The sequence below is a fragment of the Perca fluviatilis genome, chromosome 11 (genome assembly GCF_010015445.1).
Source record: "Perca fluviatilis chromosome 11, GENO_Pfluv_1.0, whole genome shotgun sequence".
Lineage (NCBI taxonomy): Eukaryota > Metazoa > Chordata > Actinopteri > Perciformes > Percidae > Perca > Perca fluviatilis.
The window spans coordinates 15,116,371-15,128,569 of record NC_053122.1 but is presented as its reverse complement, the minus strand read 5'-3'; the positions used below and the strand labels follow the sequence as shown (position 1 = coordinate 15,128,569).

General features: G+C 40.0%; 1 protein-coding gene across 3 annotated transcripts; it reads left to right on the top strand.

The window, feature by feature from the left end:
* The first annotated feature begins 604 nt into the window (after positions 1 to 604).
* zbtb41 (zinc finger and BTB domain containing 41) lies at positions 605 to 7,987 on the top strand. 3 transcript variants are annotated; one of them, XM_039815956.1, is made up of 12 exons: positions 605 to 691; positions 925 to 985; positions 1,525 to 2,799; positions 3,238 to 3,445; positions 4,345 to 4,414; positions 5,041 to 5,188; positions 5,422 to 5,551; positions 5,657 to 5,752; positions 5,851 to 5,957; positions 6,150 to 6,255; positions 6,389 to 6,477; positions 7,042 to 7,987. In XM_039815956.1, the coding sequence occupies exons 3-12, from the start codon at positions 1,557 to 1,559 to the stop codon at positions 7,674 to 7,676; spliced, it is 2,832 nt and encodes a 943-aa protein (XP_039671890.1). In that variant the 5' UTR covers positions 605 to 691; positions 925 to 985; positions 1,525 to 1,556; the 3' UTR covers positions 7,677 to 7,987. The 3 variants fall into 3 exon arrangements, with proteins under 3 accessions (XP_039671890.1, XP_039671889.1, XP_039671888.1); XM_039815955.1 differs by having other exon boundaries at positions 612 to 806; XM_039815954.1 differs by having other exon boundaries at positions 612 to 985.
* The last annotated feature ends 4,212 nt before the right edge of the window (positions 7,988 to 12,199 follow it).

Here is a 12,199-nt window from a genome sequence, read left to right as displayed (position 1 = left end):
ACAACTTTAGTCTTCTGTAGAAGGAAATATTGCCAAAATTCAGCTATAAATACACACCCTGAAACATGGTAATAAATATAAAATGCACATACCGGTATGCACATGCAAACACACGTGTACTACAGAGCGTGTCCTCAGTTGAGTACTATTTGGCTGCAGCAGGTAGGGCTGAGGCCGAGTCTTTGAAAGAAGCAAACTGGTGGTTCTAATCTGGGAATATCTCTGTCATTACAACAGCACTGACATCATCACTAGTAATTTCCCTGAAGAGCCCCAAGAGCATGCAATTGGCTCGTTAGTACGGTTTCTTTTACAATTACTTGTTCTGGCTCAGATTTGACAATGGCACCCACAGTGTGTTATGGCCCAGAATTTGGGGCCATGATCCAATATATTAAAAACTATTAAATAAAGTGCAATGTTATCATTATATTAGAGCACATGTTTATTTTGGAAGTATGTGTGTGTAATATTGTGTATGCAAATATAGCTGGTGTATATGCACACATGTTCAAACTTTCCACCACTGTAAAAGACTGAGGGTCATGGGAGAAAATTAGCTTTCAAACTACATTACCCATGATACCCTTGTCTCGTGAACCCTTCCGTGTGTAATGCACGACAAACACGTCCTCATAGTTTGATTGGTGTTTGACTTTTAATGCGTTACATAGAAAATGCATTAACAAAGGTATCAACGTTTATTTTTCTCACGCGGTTTATATATATATATATATATTTTTTACTTTTGTTTACTCCACGAGAGCTTTAGAGGACAAAAGCCGAAAACAGCCAATGGACGAACGGTTTGTTACGGTGTCCGACATTTCTGGAGGATGGGAAGATGGGCGTTACAGATACTCAGGGAATTATTATTCCTCCGTTTATTTAATTCTTTAACTGTCTATGGGTTTTTTTCTACAGTAACGATACGTGTGTCAGCTGGAGTGTACAGTGCTTTGTAAACGCGGCCCGTATCTCTAAGGTAAGACTTGTTTTTAAAACGTCCCGATATAGACCTCAATTTCCGGGGTAGCCTTGAGGGTCGTTTGTCAACACTCTCCTCGGAGGGGGGCCCGTCCGTCAGGCTCTATAGGATATTAGGGGTCCTTGAGGTGGAAAGCCAAATTGCAGATGTAACCGTCTTGACCGCTTGAACGTCAGGATAGCAGAACGGTTACTAGCTTAAGTTCACATCTCCGTCAGGCCTGTGTAGTCTATTGAGCACAGTGTTGATAACAGTTAGCTATTCTCTCTCCTTTGTTTTAACAAATGAGAAAAATATACCTCAAATGTTTGGAATAAGTCGTTATCGCTCTTTTTAATGCACAATTTTCACATGTATGGTAACTTTTCACCACAATGTACTATTCACGTTAGCTTCATGCTGTTACTATTGTTGTGTTGTTAAAGTCAGGTATATTTACATGCTAAGCCATTTGTCTAGCAGTGCTATCAAATCTAAATGAAAGCCCAGTCGTTGAGAGTTGCACTCAGCACTGTTTGTATTCCTCTGGTTTTCAGGAGTGATTCATGGTCGCCCACCAGGCTCACTAATGAAGAAAAAGCCTTGTAATCCGCTGCGTCCCAAACGCAGCAGGCAGGCCAGTGCCAGCAATGGATGTGTTACAGAGCCGAGCACTCTGCTGAGCTCCAATGCCCAAGCAAACTCTGAAACTGTCCCAGAATCAACCTCCCCAATCAGGCACATGGCTATGTCTCAGCACTGTCACAACCTCCTCAAATTCTTGAATGAGGATCGGACTCGACAGAGGTTCTGTGATGTGTCTGTGTCTGTGGGCGGGAAACTCTACCGTGCCCACAAGGTGGTGTTGGCCCATGGCAGCAGCTACTTCCACGCTGAGCTGTCCAAGAACCCTGCTACAGCGCATGTGACTCTGGACCATGTGGAGGACTCTGTTTTCCAGCACCTGCTTGGCTTTTTGTACACCTCTGAGTGCATTGTCCCAGAGACGGAGCTTCCAGCTCTAACTGAAGCGGCCCGATTCCTGGACATGATGGATATACTTAAGTTGCTGTCTGAAGAAGGACACCACAACAACCCAGTACGTGTGATCCAGTCACAGGATGAGATAAGAGAGTCTCCTGAGGTGGAAATGACCTCCAGTGACTCGCCAGCAGGTGACGAAGACATCCAGAGCCTAGGTGATGTTCGGTGCACCATGTGCAGTCGCCAGTTTAGCAGTGCAAACTCCCTGCAGAACCACTTGGCTGAGAGTCACACTAATGCACAGCAGGAAATCTCAACTGAGAAAGGGAAGACCGAAGCTGAGAGGACTGCTACCACGCGGAGATCAGCTCGCAGGAGGAGAACACCCACCAAGTATCAGAGAGACAATGTAAGAGACAACACTCCTGAGGAGAAACAAAGGACTGTATCACCAAGAGAGCAAGATGAAGAAATAGAAGAAGCGGAAAAGGTGGTTGTGGAAAACCAAGCTCCCAAACTGGCCGCGAACAAGACATCTAAACCAGCTCAGGGGGAAGACGTAGTGGACGAGGAGGAGGAGGAGGATGAAGGAGACATGAATGAGGATGTGGTTGCCCAGAGGAAAGTTGTTGAGGTTTGCGCAGCAGACGAGAGCGCAGGTCAGCAGGGTTCTGATGTAGAAAGGGCAGAGCACCAGGCTGATGGACAGGTGGAAGTGCATGTGCCAGCAGCAGGAAGCTCTACCCAGGGTCCAGTGTACCCTGAGGGGCTGGCTCCAGTCATCATCCAAACCTCCAGCAAGAAGATTCTCAAGTGCCCCAAATGTGACAAGACCTTTGACCGTGCAGGTGGGAACCATGGAGTAATGTCTAGACTATTAGTGTTCTCATTGATGTTATCGCTTAGTAGCTGGGTTAGTACAGTAGTTGTTGTTACTGTGGAAGGGTAGTTCCACTAGTAATTATTACTAGTATTACTCAATCAGCCATAGCGTACCATGCCAGACTGAGATGTTAAACCCAAGAATTGTCTCTATTAAGTATCTTTCTTACTCTTACTAAAATAATAAATGCTTTATTACATGGTTATGGGGTAGCGCTGCAATTTAAAAAAAAAAAAAAAAAAAAAAAGTTTGTTATTATTATTATTGATGACTGTGTATTATTTTCAAATAACTGATTCATCATTTGGTCTATAAATTGTCAGAAAATAGGGAAAAATGCCCATCCTAATTTACCAGTACTGATACTATATATTAACCTGTGCACATTTCCTGCATTTTATAGGGAAGTATGAGAGTCACACCAGAGTGCACACAGGAGAGAAACCATTCCAGTGTGACATCTGCCTTCAGCGCTACTCCACCAAGTCCAACCTGACTGTACACAAGAAGAAGCACACCAGCGATGCACCCGTCCAGAAGAAGGAGCACAAATGCCCCTTCTGTAACAAACTCCATGCCAGCAAGAAAACCCTGGCCAAGCATGTCAGAAGGTGAGACACTTGGGTAACACAACACCCATGCTGCTCGGTGTTGTGGTGAAGAACAATCTACCTTACTGTTGTAGTTTGCTTTGGTTATTAAGTTTACCTTTGGTTCACAAAGTCAGCCATGCCAGACTACACAGTGAAATATATAATCATCATAATATTAGGATAATTAAAATATTCTCAGAGGGCAGAATGTACAACTGGGCATCTGATGGTACAATTAAATTTGGTGTCTAGATAATATTATCTTCCTGGTTAGCTATCTGTAGTATCTTGCTAGCTGACCATCATTGTTGTTGATTTGAAAACGACCCTATATCTAATAAAAGCTAATCTTAGTTCTGCATAGCTGTCGTGCCATTTTAATTGCCTTGTTATAATATTTTGCTGGCAGAGTTAAGGAAGTCAAAAAAGTTAGAAATTTTTGAAACATAGCTACATGTAATTACTACAATTACATTTTTTTTATCTGATTATAGCCCTAGAGACAAAGTTCACCAAAATTATTACAATTCATCCTGTAGGGAAAATGAATGCCCTGTACTAGCCTATATGTCATGGTAGTCTGTTCAGTAGTTGTTCAGATATGGCCAGCTGACATTGGCATCCCTAGAATCCTGTTAGCATTGCTAAAAATCTACAATTTTACACCTTCACTTAAGTTTGTATGAATATAAAATGTCAGTAAAAAAAGGATGATTTGGAGGACACTTAGCCTAGTCTGGTGAACTTTGGTAGAATACTGTATGTGTTAATTCCGACTGTGTTATGTGTAAGTTTTAGGGAAAAAAGGAAATACATTTTGTAGAGCTAACTCCACAATCGATCTCTATGATGACAACAGCTGTGGTAGCTACAGTCATATTGTGTGATGACGTCATGTATTTTCACTGTCCTGCCAGGTTTCATCCAGACCACATCCAAGAGTTTCTTACCAAGAGGAAGAGGAAGAGTGAAGGCTGGAAATGTGCTGTAAGAATTGGTTTCAGTCATATTATTGCCTGAATATGTGAACTGATCTGAAAGTGCTCATATTCTGCTTTTTGGCTTTTTCACTTTCCTTTATTGTGCTATATATCGTTTTGTGCACGTTATAGGTTTACAAAGTGAAAAAGCCCAAAGTCCACCCCAAAGGGACTTACCATCTCTCACAGAAAACACTGTTCACAAACTGCTCCAAACAGCTCTATTGTAGTCCAGCCTTTACTTCAGAGACCAACGTGCGTCACTTTGTAACACAAGTTATAATGCTCACCTAGCTGCTAGCGTGGCACGAACTCATACTCTGACTGGCTAGTAGTCCTTACCCAGCTACTGCGCATGTGCGACTCCCAACAAAGATGGAACAGAAGTGAGATACCTCACTCTGTGACACAGAGGTGAAAAGAGGAGCATCAGCAATGTGCAGTACAACAAATATATAGTGTTTTTTGAAAATTAAACCATTGTAAACCTATTCTGGTATAACCTCTAAATATGAGCACTTCAAGTAGCTCATGATGATGAATAAATGCATTTTTGCAATTAATAAAGAGTAATTCAACGTAAGAGCATATTTTGATTTGAACAATCTGTAACCTTTGAACCTCCTGTACCAGATTTGTCTGAAGACCTTCACCCGCAGGCCTCATCTGCAGGAGCACATGATCCTGCACACCCAGGACCGGCCTTTTAAATGCTCCTTCTGTGATGAATTCTTCAAGTCCAGGTTTGCCAGGCTGAAACACCAAGAAAAGTACCACTTAGGTGAGAATTCTACAGTAAAAAATAAATTCTTAAGCTCTTAGGGTTAAAAAGAAACCTTAACTTTTGCTATTAGAAAAGCTTTTAAACAATGCATTATTATATTTGAACAACTCTTAAAAATGAAATATTAAAATAGAGAAAATCTCTCTTACCTATATAACCTTAAAATGTCACTGTTGTGTGATTGACTGTGTGCCAATCGATGCATCTGAAGAATCCTTTCTCATTTCCAGGTCCCTTTCCCTGTGAGATTTGTGGCCGACAGTTTAATGACACAGGCAACCGAAAGAGACACATTGAGTGCACACATGGCGGCAAAAGAAAGTGGACCTGCTTTGTTTGTGGGAAATCTGTAAGGGAAAGGTACATCCCCCAAATTTGCCTTATTTCCACAACTTATTTTGACATGCTTAACTGAAGAACTGAAACTGTGCTGCTTTATTGAGAGGCGTGTTTTACTCCTTATAGGACAACCTTGAGAGAGCATTTGAGGATCCACAGTGGGGAGAAGCCTCACCTCTGTAGTATCTGTGGCCAAAGTTTCCGTCATGGCAGCTCCTACAGGTCGGCACGCTGACAATTGAGAATGTGGTTGTGAACATTTTTAAACTCTGTTTTTAAATTAAAAGTTAAATATAATGAACACACTTTTCCGTGGACAGGTTACACCTGAGAGTCCACCATGACGACAAGCGCTATGAGTGTGATGAATGTGGGAAAACCTTTATACGCCACGATCACCTGACCAAACATCAGAAAATACACTCTGGTACGGTATGAGACAAACAGCAGTTGATTCTCCGGTGTCTTTTTTTTTTGGCATCTTCTTTCATGGCAGTGTCTTGCTTTGTGTCATTCACACATAACATTTTTTCTTGTTACAGTACAGTGGAAAATACTGTTACTGTTTTTCACTGTCTCCAGTCTGTATTTACTTTAACGTAACCCATGTTTATTACAGGTGAGAAAGCACACCAATGTGAAGAATGTGGCAAGTGCTTCAGGCGCCATGATCATCTGACGGTCCACTACAAAAGCATTCATTTGGGAGAGAAAGTTTGGCAGAAGTATGTTATCTTTCAAATCACAGTCACACTTTTTTTTTTTTCTTCTAGTAATGTTGTAAAAATGGTAATATTTCCCTTAGCCTCCTTTTGTGTTCTTGGTTTTGGTCTCTGTTAATAAGGACTCTGTCAACAGGTATAAAACCGCTGTGCATCAGTGTGAGGTCTGCAAGAAAGAATTTAAAGGAAAGTCCAGTCTAGAAATGCACTTCAGGACCCACTCAGGTGAGGAAACAGAAGTCAATGAATATATTTGCTTGAAAATGTTTATGAGAACAGAAAAGTTGTAGTTGGATGCTTTTAAGAGGCAAATAGTTGTTTTCAATGCTTTTATTCTTAACATCTGTGCTATTGCCTGCCCAGGGAAAACTAGCCTTTCTGGCTTACTCTGGCATATTTTCAGAAATGTTATTAATATGCACTGTCCCTGTCAAAAAATGCTTACAATATAAAAACATACTTGGACAAGCAACAGAGTGGTTAGACATCTTTTTTTAAAAACAGTAAAAATTGCTTCAAATTTATAGAAGAAAATAATTTGATAATATGTTTAACAAACTTATTGCTATGTAATTGATATGGTTAGTTTGGCTGAGGTTGCTGGAGTGTAAAATTCCCCAAACCAAATACCGGGCAGGATAGAGCTCTTTCTCATAACTCTTACTAATCCTTGGTAGAACAGTTCAACACATCAAAACGGTCAATTATTATTCTTAAAAAAACGAGGGTGCAATAGAAATGGCTATCTAAATGTATTTTTTTTTATGTTCTCTTGTGGTAATGTGACAGGTGAGAAACCCCACAGATGTCCCGAGTGCAACCAGACATTTCGGATCAAGAAGACCTTGACAAAGCACATGGTGATTCACTCAGACGCTCGTCCTTTTAACTGCCCCCACTGCAGCGCCACCTTTAAAAGAAAAGACAAGCTCAAGTACCATGTTGACCACGTGCACAGCACCCGGTGTACTGAGCAGCCCCTCGGCACACTCGGCGAAATCAAAATAGTCTCCATTCCTTTTGAGGAGCCCTCTAAGGTATACCGCGCGGAACCTAAGTCAGCCCTCCAGAGCCCCCCCCGTCCTACGAACGTCTGCGTGCCTGTTACTTTAGTTCCTGTCCAAATGGCAGGAGGAGCGCAGGGAGACCTGAATGCTCACAGGGCCGCGTCTCTCTCCTCCCAGACTCACAGCGTTGTGAGCATGCAGGCTGAAGGACAGCAGCAGAACTCTCGCTACCAGGCTGCGACAGACCTGGCATTCTTAGAAAAGTACACCCTAACCCCCCAGCCCGCCAACATTGTCCACCCTGTCAGGGCCGATCAGATGCTGGACCCCCGAGAGCAGTCCTACCTGGGCACGCTGCTGGGACTGGATTCAGCTTCCTCTGTGCAGAACATCTCTAACTCTGATCACACACACTGACGCTCCTCAGCCAAACAGTGGGCCTTGAACAGTCTTCTAATAAGAACAGAAGCTAAAATATTCACCACTAAAATGTATTCACACTTCAATATAGAGGGCAATTATTTTCCTCCATGTGACATTATTACATTTAAGACAAAAACTATAATGGTGCAGCATGGGATAACTTCTTTGATGTTCAGCCTGATCTCAGGTAATTCATACCTCATTGTCAACAAAATAATTATATTGTGTGACACATACAAAAAGAAGAAAAATGTGTGGATCTAAGCAGTTTTTTTTTTTTGTTTTAACTGAAATAAAATATCTATCAAACTGAAAAAAGACAGTTGTGGGAGCATTTTTGTACCAATAAATGAGATGAAAACACAAATTTTAAATGTTATTAAAACCTAAGGCTGTTCCTTTATTCAGTGAAAGAAATTAAAAACTCATGTTTTCCAAAAGCAGATGTGAAAGGATCTTCGGTTCTCGCTGATGGTTGGAGCTTTTGGAGGAACAGAATAACTTGTGTTTTAAGTGTTTGCCATTTTCATAAGTAGGATTGGGCATCGAGAACCGGTTGCAACTTGGAATTGTTTAAAAAATTATGATTCCACTGGAATTGTTTTGTAGTATCTGGACTTCTAACAGACTTTTTATAAACTTGTCTTAAGTTTTTGGTAACAAAGATGGCATGATGAACCTTGCCCTACTTTCAGAGGACACCTCTCTGGACACATCTGGAAGGTATTATCAATGGTGCCCCCACGATGTTGAAAAGAAGGCCAGTTGGCTTGAAGCCATTGGTCAGTTATCGAGCCCACCCTAAGTTATGAAGAATAGATATACCATGTTCAAACAAAGAAAGCCAGAGTGACCACTGGAGAATTGGGAAAACCGGTCCTCTCCGAGCTCTGCAGAGCTTGTACATGATGCTAATTTCTTTGATGTAAATAAACCTTTATAATCAAGAAATATGGAGCTAAATCAGGGCCAAATGTTTTGTTAATTTGAAAAAAATATATATAGTTGAAAAACTAAAGCTTGAAATTGAAAATTTAAGTTTTGGTCAAAACTTGGAAAAAATAAAACCATGTATTCAAACTAAAAATAAGTGTACCAATTTTTCTTTCAGTTTGAATAAAATTTAGATTCAATTCTGGAATTATTTAGAATAAATTTTCATTTTTCACTTTTATATTTCTTTTCAGTTCCACATTTCATGTTTTCAGATTCAAAACTTATTTTTTTTACGGCTTCAAATCTTTTTTTTTCAGTTTCAAATCTTTTTTTTTCAGTTTCAGATCTGTTTTTCACTTTCAGATCATTTTTTTTCGGTTTCAGACTTTTGGCCCTGATTTTGCGTAGGGGGTGTGGCTTCAACTCAGAGGGGCGTGGCATTATGAGTGACAGCCTAACAAAGAAGGCAGAAGACTCCTCTGTCATGTTGCCTTCAGGAAATGGTGTTACTGTGAGAACTATGACTGAATGCTTTCTATCCACTATATATATGTGCTTTTTACTTAACAAACTGATACCAGTGACAAAGTTCCATTTAAAAGTGGGCAAACTTTGAAGGCTTCTACCACAGCCTAACTGTATCAGAATACACTAACTTGTCTTTTTGTATTTGTAGGTCTACGGTCTGTTTTCTGGACCGTGTTTGTCCGTAATAAAAGCTTTGATTGATTGATTAACAAAGCAGACCAGGATGCTGTTTAAACTAACCATGAAAAGGTAACACTATTAACTTAGCAATGTTAGTTATCTTATAATGTTTTACATTTATAAGGCTCTGTACGGCTGCAGGCAGCCACTGTCGAGTTATGGTCATTATGACAAACATAGGTTAACAAAGAGCACTACACGTTAAAGTCAAAAAACTTGAGCTGGACACTGAAATTAGTGTAAAAACATCAGCTAGTGTGAAGCTAACGTTAGTTAATGCTAACTTTAGTGCTAGTGATCCTTCATTTCCAGCTGTCCACCTATTTTCCCTTTATGTGTTAATGACAAAAAAATGCCACTGCGGGGATAATGTCCCAAAGTATCTATTCAAAAAGGCTAATATCTTTCACATGTCCTACCTGTACGTAAGCAGGTTGCCTTGGCGGAGCAGACGCTATGCTGACTGCCGAGTGAATACTGTGGTGCTATAAGTCGTACATGGAAGTGGGAGAAGTCATTGTTCCTGCTGAACTGCACAATCTGGCACAGTTTATTGCTCTTATAGTGTAATTGGTACCATGTGTTGTCCAAAACAATTTTTTTAAATGGAACTTTGTCACTGGTATCAGTTTGTTAAGTACAAAGCACATGTATATAGTGGATAGAAAGCATTCAGTCATAGTTCTCACAGTAACACCATTTCCTGAAGGCAACATGACAGAGGAGTCTTCTGCCTTCTTTGTTAGGCTGTCACTCATAATGCCACGCCCCTCTGAGTTGAAGCCACGCCCCCTACGCAAAATCAGGGCCAAAAGTCTGAAACCGAAAAAAAAGATCTGAAAGTGAAAAACAGATCTGAAACCGAAAAAAAAGATTTGAAACCGAAAAAAAGATTTGAAGCCGTAAAAAAAATAAGTTTTGAATCTGAAAACATGAAATGTGAAACTGAAAAGAAATATAAAAGTGAAAAATGAAAATTTATAATTTATTCAAAATAATTCCAGAATTGAATCTAAATTTTATTCAAACTGAAAGAAAAATTGGTACACTTATTTTTAGTTTGAATACATGGTTTTATTTTTTCCAAGTTTCGACCAAAACTTAAATTTTCAATTTCAAGCTTTAGTTTTTCAACTATATATATTTTTTTCAAATTAACAAAACATTTGGCCCCGATTTAGCTCCATAAAGAAACAGTGTCAGCGGATTCCTCATCACACAGCATTGCACCATCACTACCAATTACACCACAGTTTCTTTATTGGAATCGTTTGCAAAAGTTGGTTTCGAATCCAATCATCGGTTCAAAATGTACTTCCAGGCGCTTGCCTGTGTTGCAGCCATGGAGCACAGTAAGCACCGCTCTAAAGTGTGGCTTTGTTATATGTTGAAAAAGCCCAGTAAAACTGTAAATCACCGTTGAATCAAAATAAAATGTTCCTCTTGTCTGTAAAATAAGCATGTGACCTGTTTCAACTCCACCCCTCAAAGAATCGGAACCGAGACTCAATAAGAACCAGAATTGAAAGGAAGAATCGGCATTGGCTTTAGAATTAAAACAATGCCCTGTGGTCGGGTTAGCTCAGTTGGTAGAGCAGGTGCACATATATGGAGGTGTATGCCTCGACGCTGAAGGTCCACGGTTTGAGTCCGACCTCTGACGATTTCCTGAATGTCTTCCCCACCTTTTACATCTAGATGTTCTTTCCGTTAAAAAAAAAGAAAGAATTAAAACGATGCCCAACGCTAGAGACAAAACTTTTTTTAAAGGGATCTGTTGACTGGCAGAAAAGTAATTGAGAACAATGTTTGATAAATGTATGAATCAAAGTTGTTTATCCAGTAAACAGCAATCATTTGCTGGTAACATTTTGTTAATGGGGCAGTTGTTCACAATTGTTGGATAGTTAAATATCCAAACAGTCCATCTTTACATACTGAAACTGGTGATTCTCTTCTCAAATGTTGTGTCACGATGATCAATAAAATCAGATGTGAAATGTTTGATTATTGTAAGTTATTAGGCCTGTGGCAGACTGTACCCCACTTGGGAACGCCTCCAGCCACCTGTGACCCTGAACAGAGAAAGCAGCCATGGATAATTTGGATTAATTTGGGGCTATTTGGACATAAAAACTGCAGACACAATCTAGAAAGAATCTGTTAAAATTCCAGTTAAAGACTTTATTAAGGCCTGTCCTATGGGCTGAAATATGTGCCACCAGAAACTGAATTTGAATCATTTATATTTGAATTTGAATTGCTAAACTTGAATTATTGCATTGAAAAACTGAATTTGAATCATATAATTTGAAATGGTATTGTTTAATTTGAATAATTGCATTGAAAAACTGAATCTGAATAGTATAATTTGAAATTGAATTTATTCGTTTGTAATTGAAGTCCAATAAAATTTGATCCTCACTGATAATTCAACTCTCTATATATCTTCATAACAGTTCACAGGTGAGAATGAGTTTTATGATATATGTGCCGCCTTACGGTAGGGTTCCACACAGCGTAACACCTCGCGAATTTCGGCCAGCGAAAGTTTGCCTCGGGGGGCGTGGTCGCGAAAACAACACGCAAGACCGCAAATTTTTTTTAAATGTCCCGGGCTGTCAGAAGACAGGGCGGTAAAAATGCACAGCAGCAAACCATCGGTAAAATGTTAGCTCATAAATGCTCTGGTAACCTGGCTATGTAGCCTAGCTGCCTTGCTATGCTTACAATGAAATGCAATGTCCGAACATGCTAGCGGGTGACCTGTCGGCTAGCTGAATCATTTTGAGTGTTTAAACTATCTCCAGTGGTCTATTTGGTGGTGTGTGTTCGCCCTGTTTAAGTTCGTGTGACATATAAACAACAATCCG